General features: G+C 48.4%; 1 protein-coding gene across 2 annotated transcripts in view; it reads right to left on the bottom strand.

Moving 5' to 3' along the window:
• Myo5c (myosin VC) overlaps positions 1–23,838 on the bottom strand; it is a 71,760-nt gene that overhangs the window by 38,141 nt on the left and 9,781 nt on the right. For both annotated transcript variants that reach the window (XM_076937883.1, XM_076937884.1), the window contains exons 2-12: positions 23,263–23,373; positions 19,889–20,054; positions 18,811–18,955; positions 17,297–17,453; positions 14,773–14,916; positions 13,785–13,866; positions 12,831–12,938; positions 9,694–9,800; positions 7,442–7,707; positions 3,362–3,443; positions 2,494–2,634 (exon numbers count right to left, since the gene is read on the bottom strand). In XM_076937883.1, the coding sequence (XP_076793998.1) occupies positions 2,494–2,634; positions 3,362–3,443; positions 7,442–7,707; positions 9,694–9,800; positions 12,831–12,938; positions 13,785–13,866; positions 14,773–14,916; positions 17,297–17,453; positions 18,811–18,955; positions 19,889–20,054; positions 23,263–23,373 (1,509 nt within the window). The remainder of the gene's footprint in view (positions 1–2,493; positions 2,635–3,361; positions 3,444–7,441; positions 7,708–9,693; positions 9,801–12,830; positions 12,939–13,784; positions 13,867–14,772; positions 14,917–17,296; positions 17,454–18,810; positions 18,956–19,888; positions 20,055–23,262; positions 23,374–23,838) is intronic.

The following is a 23,838-nucleotide window of genomic DNA, read 5'->3' as shown; positions in this document are numbered from 1 at the left end:
ACTCTTGTGAAAGGATTGTTCAACTCCCCCCCCAAAGGGCCACAACCCACAGGTTGAGAACCATTGCTCTAGTAAAGATTAATATTAAAGATGGTTCTCTTAGAACCATCTTATTAATCTTTATAGATAGTTATTTTTATTATGAACAAGTATATGAAGTATTTATCACAATATTTAAATGGCTATACCAATGTCCCTTTAGAAGACTTTGGTCATGACCATGTCATGACTTGGGAATGAAGACACGCATAAATGCAGAATAGGCAGTATTTTCTCCTTCTACTCACAGAAGCTTCAAAGTTCAAGGAAAGAAGAATGGGATGGGATCCTGACTCCATTCCTGGTAGAACAGGAAGGACAACACCAGGTGTGTGTCTTCCCTACCCCCATCTCAGGGAAAATAGATTTTATTTGGTTTTCCTGACTCCCATAACGAAGGTCATACTTCCTCCAGCTAAGCTCCTTGAAAAACATGTTTTTAATGCTGGCATTTAAACACCACAAGTTAAGTTCAACCCAAACAGAGTGAATCCCATACTCCATTGTGGCTCAATAACTTCCAGGTCACCTTCAGTACTTACAAATACTTAAAGTCTACCTTAACCTCTCAATATTCCTGGCTCTAGAACATTCTAGAACACTGGCTTGATGCCTGCAAGAGCTGGTGCCTGGGTGGTGCTGAACAAGGTGATCAGGAAGAACCATGGAACCAAGAATTCCAGGAAAGGATCATAGAGAAATGGTAGTTTTATTAAGTATAAAAATGAGGACATGATTTGCTCCAAGGTATGGTTGAGGGGAAGGTTTTTATTGTAGATATGAGGTAAGAGTCCCGAGCAGAGGGAGAAAGTAGTAGACAGAATATGGCCAGCAGACTAAAGAGGGTCACAAGAGGAAAGAGAGGGAAGAGAAGGAGAGGGGAAGAAAAGAGAGAACCAAGAGAGAGGGGCAAGAGAGAGGGGGCCAAGAAAGTGAAATGCATTGAGAGGCTGGGGAAGGGAAGCCCTGGAGCTGGAGATGGTTAGGATAGGGGGTGGGGTGAGGAGAGCTGGGAGGAGCCACAGGTACTGGATGAGCCTGGAGGCCTGCATGCACTCTGGTATGCTAACAGGCACCACAGTTAGCTGTTAGTCTGGTTTCTTTTGGATCTGACATATGGTATCATTATTTTAAAGCAAATAAATCTTGGGGGGCTCTCAAGTGGGCTACTGTTTCAAGCCCACTCATACTCTCCAGGGGATTGTTTGTTCTTGGGACATTCTGCTGTGTTGACCCACCTTAAGTGACTCCTAAAGGGCAAAAAATAACCAAACTCCTAGAGGTTCTCTGGAGTCACATGGTGTTGACATTACCTTCCCCTCCTGGTGACTTACACTAAACACAGGGTAGAGCCATTCACTGTACGCCCTATAGATCGTCTGCATGTTTGTCTCAAAGATAACAGCCTTGCTGGATGTCATGTTGTGCATGTTACCAGGACAAATGGCTAACTGAGGTGCCTGTTTGACATTTCCAAGTGGAATCTGGCCTTCAGTCTCCCTCCCCCAGGCCCGCTCACTAGTACCTATTGCAGGGTCATCCTGGCCGGCATACCCGCCCCATACCTATACCTCCACCTCTCCAGCTCCTGAACTTGACTGCCTTCCCCCAGATGATTTTTCCTATATAACCAAGCTCTTTTGGCTACATGGCCTCTTGGTCTCTCAGTTCTCGATTCTTCTCTGGCCCCCCTCTCATGTCCCCATTCAGTCTGGACCCTTCCAGATGCCTCTGGTTGTTCTTTCCATTATATCTACTGTTAACAGTTTCAAATCCCAGACAGACGGCTGAGGTGCCTATTTAACATATCAAAGGGGACCTGGCTGCTAGGTTCTCTCTGCATCCCTCAGTCCCTACCTATTACAAGGCCCTCCTGGATGGCAGACCCTGCCCCCTTCCCTAGGAGGCTGGGTTGCCCTTCTCTGTATAATCTAACCATCTTAGTTACCTGTCGTCTTTGTGCCTTTGGGACCCCTGGCTTGCATGCAGTACCTGGTTCCCCTGCTCTCCCCTCCCCCCTTCTTACATGGCCCAGCTCAGGGTCAGGCCCACTCTGGACACTGCTCGATGTCCTTGCCTCTGGCTGTGCTCTTCTGCATATCTATAATAAATTTTCTCCCCCTACCATACCCAGGAGCAGTCGGGTTCCTTTTTTCCCTATTTCTTTTATTCATTTACATACAATAAACCTCCCCCTCCACCATACGCAGGGGTGTCATGTCCTCATCTTTTTCATTCATACCGAAGGGTGGTACATAAGCCTGCTAAGGTGGAAGGGTCCAAGGCCCCCAGGGTTCAGGCTCCATATCAGTGTCTCAGATTTTATATCCAACCAAATGGCTAAGACATCTGGCTTTCTATATATAGCTCCAAGAAGACTGCTCAGCCGTGTGTGCGTCTGTAGCTACTCAATAAACGCTGGGAAAGAAGCCACTTATTCTGACATAACGTTACCAAGCATTCTTCATCCAGCAACTCCAAAATTCCCATTTTTGCTTCGATCAGGTCAATAACAGGTTGATTGTCATAGAAGTCTACCAGAGTCCACGGGATGTCCTCCTTCATGTACTCCTCCTGCTCGAGTTTAAAGACGTGCTAGGGGATCCCAAAGACAAGGTGGACATTAGACAACATCAGAGAGAGACATGAAGGCTTGGTGCAGGCCTAGAAGGTGCCGATGAGGGTCTGTCTGATCCGTGGTCAGGAAGACCGTGGGACACGGGCCCGCCACTCTCCAGGACAGAGCCTCCAAGAGGTGTCCTGTGGGTCTGGTTATCACCCTGACACCATCCGGAGTGGATTCTCCACTTCCAGTATGTCAGGCCTGGACCAACAAGTGTCACCACCAGCACTGAGTCCCAGTGGCTACTGCAGCTCTCTGGGGACAAAAGCAGCCTCCTTGGCCTGGATCAGCTCAACCAGGGCTGGGCGGCCACAGAGGATGTTGACTATGTAGGTAGTGTGCAAAACCTATACTAGAATTCAGGGTTTCAAGGAGGCTTCCCTGGGACCTGGTTCAGGCTCCTCCTGGAGGACGAAGGAAACAGGTGACAGATGGGGACAAAAGCATCACAAGTTGTCCCAAAAAGGGAGTCAAAGATGGCGGTGCAGTTTCAAGACACAGCCACAGTGCGGCATAGCAACTCAGTGTATAGCTCTATCAGGAAGGGTTCTTTTTGTTTTTTGTTTTGTTTTGTTTTGTTTTGTTTTCCCTATCAACTCATGCATGCTTGGATTTCTGAATGAGGAACCAGAAAAGGGCTGTGTCTCTTCCCGTGAACCCAGAGGGCCGAGCATAGGCTCCAGGAGGACAGTCACTTACCAGGTTAAACTGCTGCTGCAGCTTTTCATTAGCGTAATTGATGCAGAACTGTTCAAAGCTGTTTACGTCAAAGGTCTCAAAACTGAAACACAGTTGGACAAATTAAAATGAAAGCAAGCCCAGGACCTAGACCTTCATTATAGCTAAGTGTGCATGCGTGTGCACGTGCATGCACCAGTGTGTGTGTGTGTGTGTGTTTAACAATTTCATAGCTTAAGAGGTCTGCTATGCTTTCAGAAAATTTAAACCACTTCAAAGCTGCTTGCTGGTTCCTTCTAAGCTGGCAGTCAGTTGACAAACTACCCTTTTCCCCACTGGTTGTCCCCTGGAACAAATCTGAGTGTACATGATTCCCCTTCCCCAAGCCAGGCATTATAGTAGACTTGTCGCAAGTGGCATATTGATTAATCCATGTAACACGGGTATCAGCATTACTGTCTTCCCTCTATAGAACAGAAAACAACTGAGAGGTTAGCTCCATTTCTCAGGGCATAGCACCTGGTTGGCAGTAGCACATGGACTTTCAATATGAGAACACATCTCTCCTCTCTCCCTGACCATCCAGGGGAATACAAAACAATCGGCCTCCCCCAGGCTGGCATTCAGAGTTCCTGGAACAAAACTCTAAGGTCATTTAATATCTCAGCCTAGCAGGAAGCCACACACATCCCTGCCTTGTCTTCAGGCTTTAATAGCTGTCTCTAGGGTTACCCAGGTGACTTGTAAACTCAAGAGCCTAGAGCAGTCAGGCAGAATACAATGGTGGGGGACTGGCTGGTTATTGCACAGCAGTGAGCCCCTTGGTGCCTGTGACAAACAAGACTGTCTTAAGGACCCACCTCACTTAGCTCTCGCCAGTTGTGGCTGCATGTGAACCTAGGCCAGAATTTCACATTAGCTGACTCTCAAGAGGAGGCTGCAGTGTCCACTTTACTATAGTGTACATGGACTCCTCTGCCTGGCCAGGGTGGGGTAGGAGAGCGTGGGGAGGTGAGCATGCTGCTGGCAGGAAGTCTTCAGAGATGCCTGCCTTTGTGTGCCTCTCTTTGCTCTAACTCTGCCTCAGATGGAGGATTCATTTAACTTCATTGTTTCACAAAGGGTCAGAGTCCAAGAGGCCATGGTGAGACCCAAGGGACAGCAAATAGTTCCCAAAAGGCAGCTTGTATCCCCATCCTCCACCCTCCTCTCCATGCCCAAGGCTTTGTCCCTCGTGGCTCTGGTCCTATGGGGTCATTGCCCCACAAAGGTTACTGGGCAGCTCCAGAGTGACTGGAAGCAGCTGTACTTTGTATCATTAAAAAAAAAAAAGCACCATAAGTGGAAAAGAAAATGAAAGTAGAGGCTTGCTTGGACCAGGCCAGGGCTAAAGAGAGCAGGGTTTCCCACAATAGGGTACATTGTCAAATGATGATCCTTTGTAGGTACTGTGAGCTGAAGTTAAAATCCAGGGACCTATGACTTAAGGTGCCAGAGGTGTGCTGTCTGTGACAATGGTTTGCACCACAAGACCAGGGCTTAAGGCTCAAGATGGCTTGGTGACTTCTTCCATCTGACTGTCCTGATAGGCCTGCAGGAGAGGTCCTCAGTGCTCTGAAAACATGCCATTGGACTGCTGGAGAGCCTAGCCCAGAGGTCTAACCTCAGACCTGGACATTTCCAACCCTGGACCAAAGAACATAAACACAGGACAGCCTGGGGCATCAAAAATAAAAATTTTCCTTCCCTTTGCCATTGAACCTCAAAGCTCCCAGCTGCAATTTCACCTGTGTAAAAACTTTCCCTGGCAGCCATTGTCATGTCCAGGTTAAGCTGAGCTCAGTTCCCTCAGAAGGGGCAGCATGTGTTAGGACCCAGATTAACACAGAGGCCAGAGTGCTAGGAAGTGATTCACCCTGGGCCACAAGATCTGCCACCTAGGGAGGAGCTGAGACTTAATGAACCATTTTTATAACCACTACACAAGAGTTTCATTTCCTAACTAGATATTTTAATGGACTCTAACAAGTTTTTAAATGCGCAAGCACTTTTACCATATGATAGGCTGCTTAGCCGCAAGATCCAAGTTCTTCATTACAATGGTCTGGAACTCAATGGATCTGAACCTCCTTCCCATCCTGATACACACACACATACACACATACACACACATACACACACACACGCACACACAATGCACACATGCATACATGCATACTTGCACATACACATGCATGAACATACATGCACACACAGTACACTCATGCACACATGTGTGCATACATGTGCACACACTCTTTATTTCTTTCACTGTAATCATCCTGACTTCTTTGCCTCCTTCACCAGGAAAATGAAATCCCAGGCCAGGACCTTTAATCACACAGTGCCTGGTAAGTACTTATTTGTTGGATAAAAGTATAAACAAGTGGCTCAGCAGTTAACAGCATGTACTGTTCATGCAGAGGGACAGAGTTCAGTTCCCAGTAAGCATGTTGAATGGCTCACAAGTGCCTGTAACACCAGTGCAGGGTATATGACGCCCTCTGCTGGACTCTATGGGCACTGCACTCACATATACACAAACCTACATATACACAGATACATACACACATTTATTAAAATAAACCATTAAAACTATGAAGAAATATATTCCTAAGCTAAGAAGTCCAACATTTTTAAAGGCAAGTTCAAGAAAATACAGCAAACACTTCCCACCTCAATGTAAGATTTCTTAAACCAGGCTAAACATTTTTTCCAATTTTATTCAATTTTTTACTGGTTACTGAAATTATTTCTTGGGTTGAGATGAGGTAAATAATCTACTAGCCTAACCCAGTCCTGTATTAGTATTTTCAAACTGTTGATATGTTTTCTTGAGAGCCATGAGTAATCACTTAAAATCTACATTAAACAGTCACTCCCTCAATATCTGGAACAGGTATTGGAACAGCTGGCTCTCTACCTGTGTGAAAAGTTGGACTGTCCCTCCCTCGGTGTGAAGGCCTGGGCCCCTCTCTCTGTGTGGGGAAGAGCCCCTAACTGATGGAAAGTATCAAGCCTTTCCTGGGACAATCTTGCCAGTGTGGTGCTGAGAAGCCAGGTATGGTCTTGGGAGAGTGGCAGGAATGAAGTGAAGAGGGAAGTTTATGACAACCCGAAAGCCCCTTGGAGTCACCTCCACACCAGCCTCCACCTTGCCTTTTGAAAGCACCTCCATCAGGAGCTGGACTGGGATCAGAGAAGCAGGACAGGTCAGAGAGAAAGATGCGACCAAACTCCAAAGTGGCCCAAGCTTTGCATTGTTTGAAAAAGGGGTGGGGTGAGCAGAGCCCTTATCTCTCAGGAAAGAACAGGAATGCAGGTGTGTGAGGGCAGGAGATGGCAGGCCACGCTGCACACTGGGAGGATGCCAACCAGCCATAACTGGCACTTCCCCTGGGGAACAGGAGGGTATTACAGGACTCAGTCCATCAGGGCCTGTAGGGGATTCAAGTGGACCACATTCTCTGCCAAAGAACCAGCTGTGAACAGCTTAATTGTTCCAAGCTTTGGTTACACATCTCTAATGTGGGGGTGCTTCTAGGTGGCTGGAAGACCAAGAAGCCACTTACCACAGGACCTGTCACACAGTGAGGTTTGCTGGCCATTATTAGTTGAGCATTTATTGTGTACATGTGTTCTATATGTATATGTATGTGCTCACACATGTTGGGAATCTTCTACCATTGCTCCCAGACTAACTTTTGAGACAGAGTCTTTAGTTGAACCTAGAGCCATCAGGTCAGCTATGCTGGCCTTCCTCTGCCTCCCAAGTGCTTTGCTGTGCCTGGCTTTTTACAGTCGGGGTCCAAACTTACGTCTGTATAGCAAGCATTTTGCCAGCTAAGAGATCTCCTAGCCCTTGTCTGTCATTTATTCAGTGTGCTCTCTACAGAAAGGACACCATGACCCAGGAGCTGTATTTAATCTCTCTACACACAATATAGAAAAAAAAAAAAAAATCTTCAAAACAAGCAGGACAAGTGGAAGGGTGCAACTTAAAAATAGCAGGGCATTTGACATTTAAATAGGGAAGGGCGGGCTCGCGGAAGAGAATCTTACCCATAAATGTCCAAAACACCAATAAAAGTGTGCCGCTTGCCTGAGAAGTGCAACGCCTGGTTGATCCGCTCTACGATGAAGTGGAACAGGCGAGCGTACATCTTTTTGGCCAGTGCGTCCCTGGCATTGATGGCCTGAGGCCGGGTCATGGGCTTCACCACGGTTTCCGAGGAGGTCACAATTTTTCTGTTGCAGAGCCACTGAGCCACTGTACTGGTCTCCAGGCCCAAGAGCTCACAGAACACCTTCAGGTGACTGTCATCCTCCTTTGAGAAACAAACACAAGCCCCATCAGGGTCACTCAGACATCCAAAGTTAATACTGCCCCATCTGGCCAGGCCTGTCCAAGAGAGGAACAGCCATGTCAGATACACAGGCCTTGTGACTGAAATTAAGCCTGGAGTAGAACAGGAGGCTGTGGTGACATTCTCCCTGCTGCGGTGATATCTAGAGATCAGGCTGTGTCTTTCTGGGTCTCTTCACTCTGGCTGTGGAAGCCAGCGGGCCTGCTCCATCCATACACACAGCTGTCTCCCCCCCCCCCCCCCCCCCCCCCCCGCAATTTCTCCAGCCACATGCTGTCAGCACAGGATTGTACACCAACTCTGAGGCCAACTAATGTGGTCAGGATTCCCTTAAGTCATCTATCTGCCCTGGAAGGTATCGTTATCAGACAGGCCTGGGAGATGTTCCTAGCCTGAGTTAGCTTCTCAGCTGACACCAGAGCTAATAGGGGACTCTTCTGAATATACAAAGTGACTTTTCTCTTCTTGAGTCTGAATAATGAGAGATGCCCCGCTGGCCTGCAGACAAGAGGCTGGGAATGCTATTTGCCTTAGCCAGCACGCACTGCCTCCAGCTCTCGCCACTTGGCCAGGGAGCCATGATTCCATGTGGCTGCACACCATCCTTCCTCCCAAGGTAGGCAGCATCACACAGTGACTGCTCTTTAAATGCTCAGAAAGTGGAGGAAAAAAAATGTAAACCCCAAGTGTCCCCGCCTCTTTGCTCCTCACCTCACCCTTCCTGCGCTGCCACAGTGGCACAGCCCTTCCTTCTGGCCCTGCCTGACATCCTCTCTGGGGAAGGGGTTGGCAGAGCCTTTCTGTCTAAGAAAGGACCAAACCCCTCAAGTAAAAAGACTCAGCTGGAGAGGCTGCTATGCTAGGAATACACAGAGGCAGCAGCCAGTGGGCTTTTAAGAGGAAAGCTTCACCTGAATTCCGCTTGTCTGACATTCTAAGCTCCTGAAAATAAATGAATTCAATGAATGCTGTACCAAAGCCAGGGTCAATAATTATAGGGCTCCTTTTTCCTCAAGTCTTAGCTGGGGCCGGAGAAAACGCTCAACAGTTAAGAGCACTGGCTGCTCTTCGGGAGAATGGAGGTCTGAGTATCAGAACCCATGTAGCAGCTTACCACGGTCTGTAAGTCCAGTTCCAGGGCATCTGACATTCTCTGTTGGCCTCCCATGCAGCAGGCATGGAAAGGGTGCACAGACATATGCAGCCAAAGCACTCAGTACATAAAATACAATTAAATGATTAAAAAAAAAAAAAGTCTTAGAATTCTTTCCTTTTTGAGATCCTGCCCCAATGGCAATCCTGGTGCAACAGTACTCGGGCAGCCAAGCTTGTTGGGTGGGAATCATGTTTACTCTGTGGGAGTGTGGCAGGAGTAGGTCAGAGCCACAGCCACAGTGCACTCGGCTCTCCCACTATCCCAGTCATCCGAGGACTGGCAAACTCTGCAAGGCCTGGACATGGAGGGGCAGTTGTGAGTTGGAGGAGGGCAGAAGTAAACCCCAGTCACCTGGTAATTGGAAAGTAGAACTGGAGAGAGATCCACTGCCTGCCCTCAGCCTATGGTAGGCAGGCTTCCCTACTTTCTCCAGATCATACCTCTTGTGAGGCCAGGACCTCTTGTTTGGTCTGATGGTGTTTCACAGAGCTTACAACAACCCCTAGCACATAGTAGGCTCCTTAGATGTTGTTGAGTAAAAGAACATATAGCGTGCGCGCGCGCGCGCGCGCGCACACACACACACACACACACACACACACACACACACACGCATGCACTGTGACAAGGGAATAAGATAACCCCTGGAAAGCTTTCTTCCTCGTTCCTGCTAAACCAGTCTTTCTAGCAGGTCCAGCCTTGCCTTGTCTCATCCATGGCAGCCAGTGAGCTACGAGCTGTGCCCCACCGACCTTCACACTCAGAAAGGGCAAAGTAAACATGAATCTTACACTGACTGAAGACCTCTCGTTGCCCACCGTGGTGACCTGCACATTGCCCAGATGCAGGATGGCAGCTAGGATCTTAAAAACGTCCATCTGAAAATCTTTCTTGAATCCTGGAAAGTAAACATTCCCCAAGTCAAGGCACTACCATTGTCCTATGTCCCATAATATAGCACCTAGAGTCTTCTAAGACTCTCCAGTTGCAGTGCCAGGAGTTGGGGCAGGGTGTGAAGTGGGATTTTTAGAGGACAGGGGTGTGAAGTGGGAAGTTCATGGGACAGGGGTGTGAAATATCATGGGGCAGGGATGTGAAGTAGACTTAGTGAGAAGCTATTCACAGTTCCTCTCCTAGATAAGAATGCTGCAGCCAGGGGGCGCTGTTTCCTCTCTCCTGGGCTGCTGGAGTTCAACTTGTAACTGAGGTTGAGGGTATAGCTCTCTTGGTAGAGTGCTTGCTTGTCATACAGGGGACCCTGGGCTTGGTTCCCAGTATCACACAGACTGGGCATAGTCTATTTCTGTAACTGAGGCATTTAGGAGGTGGGGGCAGGAAAATTAGAAGTTCAAGATCATCCTACATAAAAAGTTTAAGGCCAGACCAGGCTACATGAGCCCCTGTCTCAAAGAAAAACAACAAAACCCAGAACAAAACAACAACAAAGAAAGACAACTCCTATTACACAGCTATTTTAAGTGAGGTTCTAAGGAGACTAGGCTCTGGTGTATTTTATATACTTAATTTTAAAGGTTCTCTTTTCTCTTGCTCATAAGCTCCCAGAATCCTTCTTAAGGTGAGATGATACAAGGGTTCCATTTGTCCCCAGTCCTCAGAGACCAACCACTGTGGATCAAGGCAATGGGCTCTCAAGTCCTTGGATCTCTGCATGCATCTGATTAATGGGAAGCCTTGGAGGGAGACAAAGGAGGGCAGGGTGGGAGAAAAAGGAACAGGAGGAAGAAGATGACAACAATAACTACAGCAGTGAAGACAGTGTTGTAACTATGGCAACAAAGATGGTTCTGACCAATGGGAAGAGCAGGAGGCGTAGGAGGTGGAGGGGAAAGAGGAGGGGATGAGGAGTAAGCAGAGCAGGAAGATGCTCTGAGCATGTGCTCCCCAGCTCCTCCGTGCTTGGCTGTGTGGCCTCAGATAGAGATATCTGTTCCTGGCCCGCCACTGAGTTTACCTCAGTGTCCTTTCAGGCACATAGAATAACAATTAGTCTGAACAGGAAAAAGTCAAGAATAGTTCTGCCACTAGTCCTGGGTCCCTGCTGTCCCTGGTGGCTTGTCTGACCCCACTCACAATCCCTGTGTTGGTCCAGTCATAAATAAACTCTCCCCCTCTATTCCTAATCCTGTTTTGACTTAGCCACATAATACCTCTGGGATCTTGACTGATGCATGTGGAACAGAGGGAACTGGCCCATTTCCTGGTGCCGAAAATAAACCAAGCCAGCTGCTAAGAGGACTGTGTGTCCCGCTGCCAGCTAGGAACTGGGCTGTGCTGATCAGGATGCAACCATGCATGTTTGTGGCACTGCTGTGAGCATGGGGAGATGTGAGCTGGGACCTCTTCACATCACTGTCCAAGTTGTCCCTGTCCATCACATGTCTATCACATGTTCATCTGGTCCATGCTGGGTGGAGACCAGAACGGAGGCCAGCACTGCCCTTGCTGTCCAGCAAGACAGCAGGCCCTGAGTACCAGAGAACAGTTGCTGCCATGTAAGCTTTCCATGGAGGAATCCTGGGTTCCTGGATCATCCTGGAAGCAGATTTCTAAGTAATCTCAATACCATGCGAATTTTCTCTGCTTCAAAGATGACAGATACCAGACCAAAAATTCATAGAGCATTTTGTCCCTGTTGAGTCCCAGAGTTGGTGACAGCTGAGCCTGGCAAGCCATCAGGTGGCTAATGTCACAAATGACAGATAAGTGACTGAGAAAAGCAAAGGAAACCACAGAACCAGGGATACTAGCATTCTGTGGTCTTTAACCAAATCTCTTGACTACCAGGCCTTTCAGAGTCAAAAAATGTGCTCACCAACACTGTATGCAGAAGAATTTTAAACCTCAGTCAGTCACTATCTGTTCTGAGACAGTGTCACTCTAATACCACGTTGGCTGGGATCAGAAAGCAGGGAATGAGTTTGCCAGGTCTCATCCCTGGAGCCTGGGTATGGACTTGTTGGCAGAGACCAAGGGTCAGAACAACAGCTAGCAACAATGACCACTGCAAGACAGGAAGGGCTGCAGACGGCAGAAACAGGCAGTGATCTATATCTGTGTCTAACATGGCAGAAAATCAAGGAGACAGCAGCCCACAGGCAGCAGTCTTGAGCAGAATCTGCTTTGTTGGAAACAGCAGATTCCATCCCAGTCACTACCTGAGGCATTTGACACCTCATACAGCCCAGTGGTGGCTCTAGCCATTAGTAGCCCAAGAAGGTGTTTCTCTGTACACTATGGGGGACTCTGTCTATGACTCTGTGCCTGTGTGCAGGGCTGGGGCTGGGGCTGGGGCTGGGGCTGGGGCTGGGGCTGGGGCTGGGGCTGGGGCTGGGGCTGGGGCTGGGGCTGGGGCTGGGGCTGGGGCTGGGGCTGGGGCTGGGGCTGGGGCTGGGGCTGGGGCTGGGGCTGGGGCTGGGGCTGGGGCTGGGTAGAGACAAGTCAGTGCCTGGGGCCAATCATGTCATTTATTTAAAAAATTAAAAATTGTATTCGTAGCTGGGTGGTGGTGGCGCACACCTTTAATCCCAGCACTTGGGAGGCAGAGGCAGGCGGATTTCTGAGTTTGAGGCCAGCCTGGTCTACAGAGTGAGTTCCAGGACAGCCAGGGCTATACAGAGAAACCCTGTCTCGAAAAACAAAAAAAAAAAAAAAATTGTATTCGTTTTATTTGTATGTGTGTTGGTCTCCATGTATATGAACCCATGAGTGCCTAATGCCCTCAGAGTTCAGAAGACAAATCTCCTTAGTTGTTACTGGAGTTAGGGGTGGCTGTGAGATGCCAACTGGTTGCTTGAAATCAAACCTGGGTCTTCTGGAAGGGCAGTCAGTGTGCTCTTAACACTCCCTGCCCTGTCGCCAAGTCATGTTCTTATGTTCTCAGAGGGTGCATCACCTTGGTGTCCCTTACCCAGTAGTGTGAAGGTCTTCTGGGTCTCCACCATGTCAGCTCTATCATTGACACCTTCAATGATAGTGTTACCTCCCATTCTCGTGTAGTTGAATTCTTCTGCACTCCCTGGAACCAAAAGGACAATTAATTCCATCCACAATTCAGAAATCTGACATACATGGTTATCAGAAATAAGAAAAGGCCAGGCAGAATTGCTTTCCCTTGCATCCCAGTACTAAGTTCAAGGCTAGCCTGAGCTACATCATAAAATCCTGTCCAAGAGAGGGAGAGAGACGGGGGCAGGGAGAAGGAAGGAACAGAAAAGGAAGTTCACACTTAATTGGCTCCATCAAACACTTTACAAGGATATCATAGAAACCGAAGTTGAGAGTCAGGAAAACGAAGGCCTCATTCCAGGGCCCTCATTTGACAGTGAAGCAGGGCCTTAAAAGCAGGGCTGACTCTAAAGCTCTGGCTTTAGTCCCTAACACTCCTGGGATCATAGGCATGTGCAGCATGCTTGGTATTGCAGGGCTGGGGAGAGAACTGGGGCTTCATGCATGCTAGATGGGTACGACTGAGATATCCCCAGCCCCCACGCCCCTGCACACTTTCCTCTCTGCTTTCTGAGTGTTGAGAAGATGAATGTATGGTGCCACACCTGGCTCAATTGATTGTCTTAATGCATTCATTTCAGGTCTAAAGACTGTCCTCTGTTTTTAGACAACATAGTTTGTTTTTTCAAGATAGGGTTTCCTCTGAGTATTCTTGGCTGTCCTGGAACTCACTCTGTAGTCCAGGCTGGCTTTGAACCCAGAGATCTACCTGCCTCTGCCTCCTAAGTGCTGGGATTAAAGGTACACACTCAGATGACAAAATAAGTTTCTTTTAAAGTTATGTTATAATAAGGAAGAAATTAAGAATTTAAACGCCTTCAGAAAAAGAGACTTTCATGTGCCTTCCACCACGTACCCAGTTTAAGGTGTTTAAATTCTGGCTGCTGTGCGGATGCACAAAGCTGGTAGAAGATGTGGTAATTCCGTTCGTTTTCTGACTGTAAAGAAAAATAATCCCAAATTATACCAACCCTTTACCAATGAAAATGCCAGTGTTTCAACTAGAGGCCCCTAGATGCCAGTGCGGATGGTTGATTCCTGGAATGGACACCGATGCCTGTGGCTAGCTCACAGCTGGCTGTCCTTTTCACTGAGCAAGAACTAGAGCCCAGAGACGATCTTCAAGAAGAAGGCCCAGGAAAACATTACTACATGGAAATATTCCGTGCAAAGGCATGGTGTAAATTTTATATGTGGAAAGCTCTGGGATGCCATGGGCTGCTCAAGGTTTCCTGTTGCTCTGTTGCTCTGGCTACCGTGTTTAAGAAGTTTCTCCACTCTATTCACAGAAAAGCCTTTCTCCTACCCCAGATCCAATCCCCTCTCTCACCCACAAGAAAGCCAGGTTGGGGCCTTGCCTGCTTCGATGTTCATGTTTGAGAAAGATACAGCAGATTTTTAAACTATACAGGTTTTCTTTTCTCCCCAATCAAAAACACAGTAACCTTTATTCTCAATTCTGCAACACAGGAGACCACATCTAAACATCAACTTTTGGTTTTAAAAGAAAGAACAGATAAAGAAAGGGGGGGAAAGGAAAGCCAGTCAGACTGGATCCCTCCAGCTGTGGCCTCCACAGGTGGCCCAATGAGTCTAAGTACAGAAGCAGGATTTAGCACTAGGAAGAAGGAGGTTTAATACTTTTTTAAAATTATATTTTTAAAAGATTTACTTATGTATGTGAGTACACTGTTGCTCTCTTCAGACACACCAGAAGAGGGCATCGGATCCCACTACAGATGGCGGCGAGCCACCATGTGGTTGCTGGGAATTGGACCTCTGGGGGAGCAGTCAGTGCTCTTGACTGCTGAGCCATCTCTCCAGTTTAATATTTCCATCCTTACCTGAAAGACAACTCTGGACTTCTCCAGGAGGTAGGTTCTCATATTGGCACCAATGATCTGGTTCCTCTCATCAAAGCTGATTTCTGTATATTTCCCAAACCGACTGCTGTTGTCATTGCGGGTGGTTTTTGCATTTCCAACAGCCTAGAACACATAGGGTTCAGCATCACCAGAGTGGTGATCCAAGTGACATCCTCAGTCACTCCTGGAGGCTGGGGAGGATAGTGGAGGAGCTGGAAGAAGAGCAGCCTGGCTCCCCTGAGTCAGAACAAGCATGGATTCTGGGCTTCACTGCCCTGGGTCCATTTCTGCTTTCTGTAGAATGCCGTAAAAAATAGCCTCTTTTTTTCATGTCTTCTACTTGTAATATGGAAATGTATGCACCTTGTTGTGGACTGAATGTGTCCTCCCCCACCTACATGATTCTTTTAAAAATGACTTTCTGTGTGTATGTGTGTGTGAGAGCCTGCACACACATGGAGGGAAGTCAGAGGTCAGCTTGTGGAATTCAGCTTTCTCTTTCTACCTTGTGAGTCCCAAGACTGAACTCAGGTCACCATGCTTGGGAGCACACGGCTTTATCCACTGAGCTACTTCACCAGCCCAGACTTCTGTGCACTGAAGCCCTCACATTTTCTCTTAGTATTAGGAAGCAGGACTTCTGGGACGGCGTGATGGAGGAGCCCTAGGGGAGGGGGTTTCATGCCAATATAAAAAAGACTTCAGTGAAGAACTGTCCATGTTCTCTCTCTCAGCCCTGTGAAGACACTAAACAGAGTCTTCAGAGGGCCCTGCTGTGCTGGCATTCTGGTCTTGGTTCTACACCACCCAGAACTGTGAGGAATAACCCTCTAGTCTTTCTAAGCCCGGTGGTGCTCTGTTAGAGCACCTGAATGGACTAAGAGTTGGTAGGAGCAAAGGAGGGAGCGTAAAGTGTGTCAGTTACGCAGGCACCGCCTTCTCTGAGGCCCACACCTTCGCTTGCTCATCTGTAACCTTGCTCCCTCCCACACAGACTTCCCACAGACTGCCCCTCCCACCCCCCACCTCAGGGGCTAATTTTCATTCTTCGTTTGTTTCAACACAGGGTTTCTCCGTGTAGCCCTGGCTGTCCTGAAACCTGCCTCTGCCTCCCAAGTGCTGAGACTAAAGGTGTGCACTGCCACAGTGGCCTCCACCACCCGGTTCTGATTTTTCATTCTTGAATCTACTTCTCTGTCTGAATGCCTTCCTCCTTTTCCTCCTCCTCCTCCTCTTCCTCCTCCTCTTCCTCCTCCTCCTCCTCCTCCTCCTCCTCCTCCTCCTCCTCCTCCTCCTCCTCCTCCTCCTCCTCCTCCTTCTTCTCTCTCTCTCTCTCTCTCTCTCTCTCTCTCTCTCTCTCTCTCTCTCTCTCTCTCTCCCCATCATTTTTACTGTGTCCAGGCTGGCATCAAACTTACCATCCCACTTCCTTTGCTAGGATTACAGGTGGATGTGTATATACATGTGTGTATATCCGCAACTCGTCTTGTCTAGATCATTACAGCTTTTGTTGGCAGATGTCTGCTGTGTACCTACTATGAGTCACAGGCTTGGTCAGCAAGAGTGCACCTAACTGGTGTGGTCCCACCTTTGTGGTATTTATAGTCTGCTGGGGACGTAAACTTTAAACTGTGCTACAGTTGTTCAGGTCATGAGACACTTCCTCCGGACTGCTTTTCTATTACTATCTTGGATGGAGAATTATCTCTCCATGTGGCCAGCCTGTGCCTGTAGCTGTACACTTCAGGCGTGCTCAATTCCCTCTCTATCTGTGTGGTGATTTCATTTTAAAATATGCATCTGTTAGCACAGAGTCCTGATCTTAAGGACTGAGTCCTACTATTTTCAATTATGTTGAGTATTGCCAGACATGGTTTCTGATTTGGGAAACAGGGAGAGGGCTGGGGGGGGGGGGAGGGTGCACTGCCAAGCCCTTTCTCTGCAGTCTTTTCGTGTTGTAAGGCATACAGCATTGGCCTTCCTTGCACTTTCTAAGTATCCCTTCTCTCATGAGTTATCTGCTCATCCTGGGATGCTCTGCTCCACTGTTGAAAAGAATAAAAGTGGATATAGCTAATGTATACCCAGGGGTAAGTTGTCAGTATTCTGAGTGACTTTAGACTCTCAAAGCTCAAACAATTCCCCTGAAACACTCTAGAGACAGTAACAGCCAGTTTGTGAGAGTGGATGCCTGGGGCTGATCTCCACGTGGCTGGGAACTACCCCCAGGATGTCAGTACCCATTTGGGTTCTTGAAATCTGATGACACAACCTCCAGACCCACAGGCAGAGAGCGCCAAGGCAGTCACCACTCTGCCTCACCTCCTCCAATCTTACCACAGAACTTATACCCTTGTCCTTGCCACCCTCACTCCTTGGGTCTTTAAAGGAAGGAAGTTACATCATCAACATAGCTCATGCACGGAGCTAGCTCCCTTCCCCACCCTCATCCCTCTGCACCTCCAACCCTCAGCATCTCCTTCTTCAGTGGTGCTGTGCCTACCTCTGTTATGGGATTGGATGCCAGGACTTTGTCCTCCACATGGGCATTGCTGCTGGATTTGCTGACAGTGGCAAAGTACCTCATGGCATAGCGTGCAGAGACAGTCTTCCCGGCTCCGGATTCCCCACTCACGATTATGGACTGATTTCTGTTGTTCCTAAAAGCAACACACGAGAGATGCGCTGAGACACACTAAGAAAGCTTAACTTCTCTCCAGTAAAAGGCAGTGTTGTTCAAGGCCAGGCTAGGCAATGTAACAAGACCTTCTCTGAAGAGGACACGAGTAGGAGGTAGGGCGGTGTGGCTCAGCCAGTACAGTGCTGGCCTAGCATGCACGAAGCCCTGGGTTTGACCCTCAGTTCCCCATAAGCCAGGCATGGTGGTGCACTGAGGAAGTGGAAGCAGGAGAATTTCAAGTTCGAGGTCATCTTTAGCTATATAGAATATTAGAGGCCAAACTGGGCTACAAGAGACCTTGTCTTAGAACAAACAAAAAGAATAATGACAACAATAACAACAATAAACCAAAGCAAAACAAAAGGCTGTATCATCTGTCTGTCTATCATCTATCCATCTATCTATCTATCTATCTATCTATCTATCTATCTATCTATCTATCTAATTTAGAAAACGGGCTGTTAGGGAACTGCCCCAGGGGTCCAAATATTCACTGAACTTCCTTCTAGCTTTTTAAAATATGAGACCACATAGTGTTTCCTGCTATGTCCTTGTCCCTTTGTGTTGAGATCCCCACTACCATGGTCAAGGTCATCCACCACTAGAAGAGCATGGCTTTACATTCAAAACTGTGACTAGGATAGACCACGTTTGAAGGGATTTGGAGCAAGATCTGCCAAGGGAGAAGCCATGGTGGGAAGACACAGGAAACCGGTGCAGTCTTTCCATGAGTCTTCTTCACTGTGTCATAATAGTTACATTCCTGACTCAGGGAATGGATCTCATGGCTTGTAAGAAGTTCTGTTTCCTGGGAACCCACACACCAGGGGCTCTGTGCCTGCCCTCTGCTTCTCAGAGGCCTTGAAGTTCAGTCTCGCAGGAGAGCAGGTCCTAGTATCAAACACACCGCTTATACAAAGTGTAAGTTTAGGTCCGGAAAGCTATGTTTACAGGAGATAGATCGAATTGTCCCGAAATTGGCCAGACTCAGACAAGCTTTCGAAGGAGGATCTCAGGACAGCTCTCTCAAGCCCGGCAACAACTTCTGCACATCCTACTGACATTATTTTAAGAGCAACAATTCAAAATACACTTGGGAACATATGTGTTCTATAAGCCTACACACCGTTACATAATGAAGATATTTTTAAAAAACAATGCTGTAAGCTTTTCAAGCCACAGGAGTATGGTGGTATACTGCTGCCGTGGGATTGGCACCACTTAGGTGGTAGACGCTGGGTGGACACTTCACATTTGTTCTCTGTTTCGCTGTGAGGGCTGAGCAAATTCGGAGAGTGCACACAGAGCAGAGGAAGGCTGGCCTAGGAGCAAACTACCTGGCCATCTGTTTGTAGGCCTCCTCTGCCACTGCAAAGATGTGTGGGTCCATGTCACCCATGTTCTGTCCGCTGTAGGCGTGGATGATGGCATCCCCATATATTGGCAGCTGTTTGTAAGGATTCATGGCCACCAAAATGATTCCTGAGGAAAGAGGTGAGGTGTGGTTAGCAGACACAAATGGGGTTTATCCCATCTGCTCCTTAGTGGGTGACCCCCACCTCTGTAGCCCCCCCTTTAATACACACTTCTTTTTATGTTAAACTCTTGAGGCACATGCAAATAAGTTATGGAACATAATCAAGATGGCAGGACTTTGGTTTCAGGGTCCTCCCCTATCCATGGATCTCCTCCTAGAAGTCAGTGGGTTGAGAACTTACTGCTAATCCTTCACATGTTCATAGCACCTAGAGATCGGTCTTTGGAGAGTTATTAACACAGATGAGGTTCAGAGTATGGGGGATCCCATGGCAGCCTGTGTGGATGTGAGACTGGAGTCTGTACACCAGTTCTGTCTCACATCAGGAAACCCTCACCAGATGCTTAGTAGGTGCCTGTGCCATGCTCTTAAGCTTCCCAGCTTCCAGAGCCATGAGCCAAAATTCTGTTCTTTGTAAGTTATCCAGTCTCAGATATTCTATATTACAGCGACAGAAAGTAGAAGACACCCCCTCCTCCAGGTTTTTTCCAGAAGAGCCAGTTATTCAAGTCAAGCCTTTGCTTGACTTGGGTCAGGTCACTCAATGCTCTGAATCTTGGTTATCTTAACAGTCACCTTCATCTAAGGCTGTTCTGATGTCTGGATGGGGTGACACATGGGGAAATGAACTGTGGTTTTTGCAAATCCCAACATAAATGTAATAATGACAACAATGTCACAAGAAGTAATATGTGTGTTGGGTGTGGTGAGAGACTCAGACACAAGTTCATGGTGATCTTTCCTCGTAGTCCATCTTTGTTCCCACAAGCAGTTCTCCTCACACAGACACCTCTTTTTACAGACACTCTCAATGCTCGGCATCCAGAGTGCTTGGGACACAAAGACAGCAGGCCTCGGGGGTCCTACTGTATCCTTACCACTGTAGGTGTAGATGAGTTTAGACTCTGCGAAGCGGATTCTGAGGTTATGCAGCACTGCAGGCTCGTGGAGGTAGCTGAGGGCTGTGAGATCATTCTCACCCACCAGGATGTCTGGATTCCGAAGTGGAGGCAGTGACTCTGGGTCAACAGGGTACTCCAGCTCCTATAACCAAAGACACATCTAAACTTCTAGATAGAAGAAGGACTTTTGATATTTCTGCTAAACTGTTTCCTTCTATCCACCTCCCATAGAAGCATTTCTCACACTAAAACACCAACAACCAACACCAACACATTTTAAGAGGCTATTTGTGTAGGGGTGTTGTGTGTGTATGGTTTGCTTGCTTGTGTGTATATGCATGACATTTATGCAGTGCCTGAAGAAGCCACAAGGGGGCGTTGGATTTCCCCCTTGGAATTGTAATTACAAATGGCTGAGTCACTATGTGGGTCTCTGGGTCGAGCCCTGGTCCTCTGCAAGGGCAGCAGGTACTTTTAACCCCTAAGCCATCTCTCCTGCTCCTACAACTTTTTTTTTGAGACAAAGTCTTTCTAGGTAGTCCAAATTGACCTCAAAGCCTCTATCCCCCTGCCTCAGCACTGCTGGGATCACAGGTAAGTGTCACCACACCTGTCTTAGAAACTTTTAAGTAGAGGAGAAAGAAAATAACCTTTATAGGTGACTCAAGGCAATGAAAAACTGGGAGCCAGGGGATCAAAGCATTGACTGTATGTCTTAAAGCAAGTCCCCTCTCTCTACCTGACTCTCCTCTTCCATGAAGGGTCCTCAGAGCTGAAGGGGCTGTGATGGAAAGTGGCAGGAAGCCAACGAGCATATATCTAGTGGCCAACCCATAGGGGCCTTGGGAATGTTCACTTGGGAAAGATGCTGTTGCCGGGACAACCCAGCCTGAGGTGCCTCATGGCTCTGAAATTGCCAAGTGTCTCTTTGACACACTGGAGGACAAGAAGTATCTGAAGGAGCTTGTATTGGGGAAGGGGTGGGGCTATCCCTGAAACTGTGGATGAATGACTTCTCCAGTTTGGTCTTTCTTTCCTAGGAGCTAAACCTTGTGTTCCCCAAAGCATCCGGTGAGCAGAAGGAAGGTGATATTGGGGGTCCCTTGTGGCATCCAGACTCAAGGGACTGGACCCCCAGTAATAACAGCATCCATTCCTGTTTTATTCTCAGGGGAAGCTCAGGCCAGAGAGAGAAAGGGGGTTGAGAGAGGTTGTCCTGCTGGCTTGTCTGCCTTCTCATTCCCAAGCTTCTACTCCTGATAGTCCTGGATCAGTTGTCCCCTGGCAAATGCCAGGCCCTCAGTCTGATATATGCTTCAAGCAGGGCCTATGAGGAAGGCATGGCTGGCCAGGTGAACACTGAACAAGACAGGCTGGGAAGACAGTCACAGTCTCTCTGCACCTCACATCATGCACACAGAGCTTGGCCATGTGGATTGGTCAGTTCCGTGTCAGGAGAGAAGCTAGGGAGGTTCAGGACACTGAACAAGAGTCCTTGGACCAGATAGATCCCACCAACCCTCATCAGGTCTACATGTAGTCTGTCTTACCAGCACAGCCCCTAATTATCCCACACTGTGCTGCAAAGAGGATCAATAAAGAGATTCTCCAATGGGGCCTGGGAGGGAGGAGGAGGGGGAGGGAGAGGGAGAGAGAGAGAGAGAGAGTGAGAGGAAGAGGGAGAGATTGAGAGGAAGAGGGAGAGGGAGAGAGAGGGAGATGGAAAGAGAGGGAGAGGGAGAGAGAGAGATTGAGAGGGAGAGGGAGTGGGAGAGAGAGAGGGAGACAGAGAGGGAGAGGGAGAGAGAGGGAAGGGGAGGGGAGGGGGAAGGGCAAGGGAAAGGGAGAGAGAGGGAGAGGGGGAGGGGAGGGGGGAGGGCAAGGGAAAGGGAGAGAGAGGGAGAGGGGGAGGGGAGGAGGGAGAGGGAGGGAGAGGGAGAAGGAGAGGGGGAAGGGAGAAGGAGAAGGGAAGGGGAGAGGAGGGGGAGGGGCAGGAAGAGAGAGAGAGAAAGAGAGAGAGAGAGAGAGAGAGAGAGAGAGAGAGAGAGAGAGAGAGAGCCAGGTAGTCATCTCTGGTGGAGGGGAAAACATGAGACTGAGAGATGGAAGCAGGGGTGACATACTCTACACAAAGCAAGCTTTGTCCTCTGATACAAGGAAGGGTGAAGGTAAGAGGCACTGGCTGCCTGCCATTCCCTCTGCTTCCCCGGCCAGGGAGGCACCTGGAGCCTGCTAATTGCACAAGCAGCTGCTTTCTCAAGTCTTCCCTCCCTAGGCCCAGCCTGTTTAATCCTCACTCAGCTGCCTGAGGTACTTAGTATTCAGTGTGGCGTTCAGTAAGAGTTACAGGGAGCTACTGAAGAGTGAGATGCCCTGCAATACAGCCCCTTGGCTGTGGTCTTAGATCGGTATGTGGACAGAGGATGGTCTCTGGCCTTCAGGACCTGTGACATCACAATGTCATTAGCTCCTTTGCGGTGTGTGGAGAGTAAGGGATACACACTTAGCAAGTGGTGGTGCCTGACCCCAGAGCATGGATCCTTCCTTCTCTGCAACTTCTGAGATCTCAGGAAATGCTTGATATCCAGGACCAGATGCCCAGAAGTAGTATGTTGTCTATCTATGCATATTTTGTAAATTCCAGCATTTAATGCTTATAAGGAATTCCCAGCCACCCCTGGTCCAATGGAGCACAGATAGTTGACCCAGCTGTGCATCTAACACTTGAGTCTAACAGCACAAAGTCAGTGTTGGCTATGAACCCAGAAGGGTGGCTTCTCAAAGCCGATATGAAATCTTTGGTTGTTGATGATCAAAAGACTGGGGTGGCCTATGGCTGTAACTGCAGCAGCACATCCCACTGGAGCCTTGGAGGAAGCCTGAGCCTTCCTTTTCACCACTGCTGGCTCTGCCTCTGCGCCCTCCACACACCCTCCCAACCCTTGTAGAATCTATCCATGCTAGACTGACTTTCTAGCTCTGCAGTCTCCTTCCACACCTCCTACCTCTCCCATCTGTATCCTGCCTCGGGATCAAACTACTGCCCTCCAAGTTCCTCCTCTGCCCAGGCTGTACTGAGTGAGACCCAGAAACTGAAACCGTTGATGGCTCTTCAGGAGAGCGAGCACTTGGAACACAGCAGAGGCACATGTCTGGAGATGAATCTGGAACCTCGGAAAGACAGATGGACTGATGGTATGGGGCAGCAGGAAGGCATCCTTAGCACTGGCTGGCCTTCCTGGATACAGGGCAGGCTCCTTTGCCTGCACTGTCCCCCAGGACCTTCTGCTGGTGCCCCGGTGTGAGGGTTGTATATGTCATTATCCACCACGGACAGCAGAGACTCTCACCGTGCCATCCTCTAGCAGGAGTCGGAGGACTCGATCACCCACTCTGTAGTCCTTCGCAATTTCAGCCGACTTCCAAACTTCTTCAGGATCTGGGATCCAAACCCTGTTGTACTGACCCCAGGAAAAGACAGGTTTTAATCTCAACATTTGAAAACCCCAAACACAGATCATCAGATCCCCACACGAAGCAGGGTTACATCCTGCACTGGATCAATCCCCACATTAAGAAGGCTTTCAAGGTTAAGGGATAATACCATAGGTAATGTGCTTGCCATATAAAGCACAGGGACCTGTTCAATCCCCAGCAGCCAAGTAAGGGGCCAGACAAGGTGTTTATAACCCTGGTGGATCCCTATGGTAGGCCACCCTGGCCAATCAGTGAGCTGTAGATTCCAGTGAGACCCTGTCTCAAGACACACACACACACACACACACACACACACACACACCTGCACACACATCGTCGTCTCAGAATACTGACGCCTCCCTTTTTGCTGTGAGGAGGTAAATTTTAATGCGTCTGCAATGCACCACCAGGCTTACCAGCCCTGTTTCATAGGCAGCTGAGCTTTCAAG

This window comes from Arvicanthis niloticus, chromosome 7, assembly GCF_011762505.2.
Source record: "Arvicanthis niloticus isolate mArvNil1 chromosome 7, mArvNil1.pat.X, whole genome shotgun sequence".
Classification (NCBI taxonomy): Eukaryota; Metazoa; Chordata; class Mammalia; order Rodentia; family Muridae; genus Arvicanthis; species Arvicanthis niloticus.
This window is presented reverse-complemented; position numbering and strand designations above follow the sequence as displayed.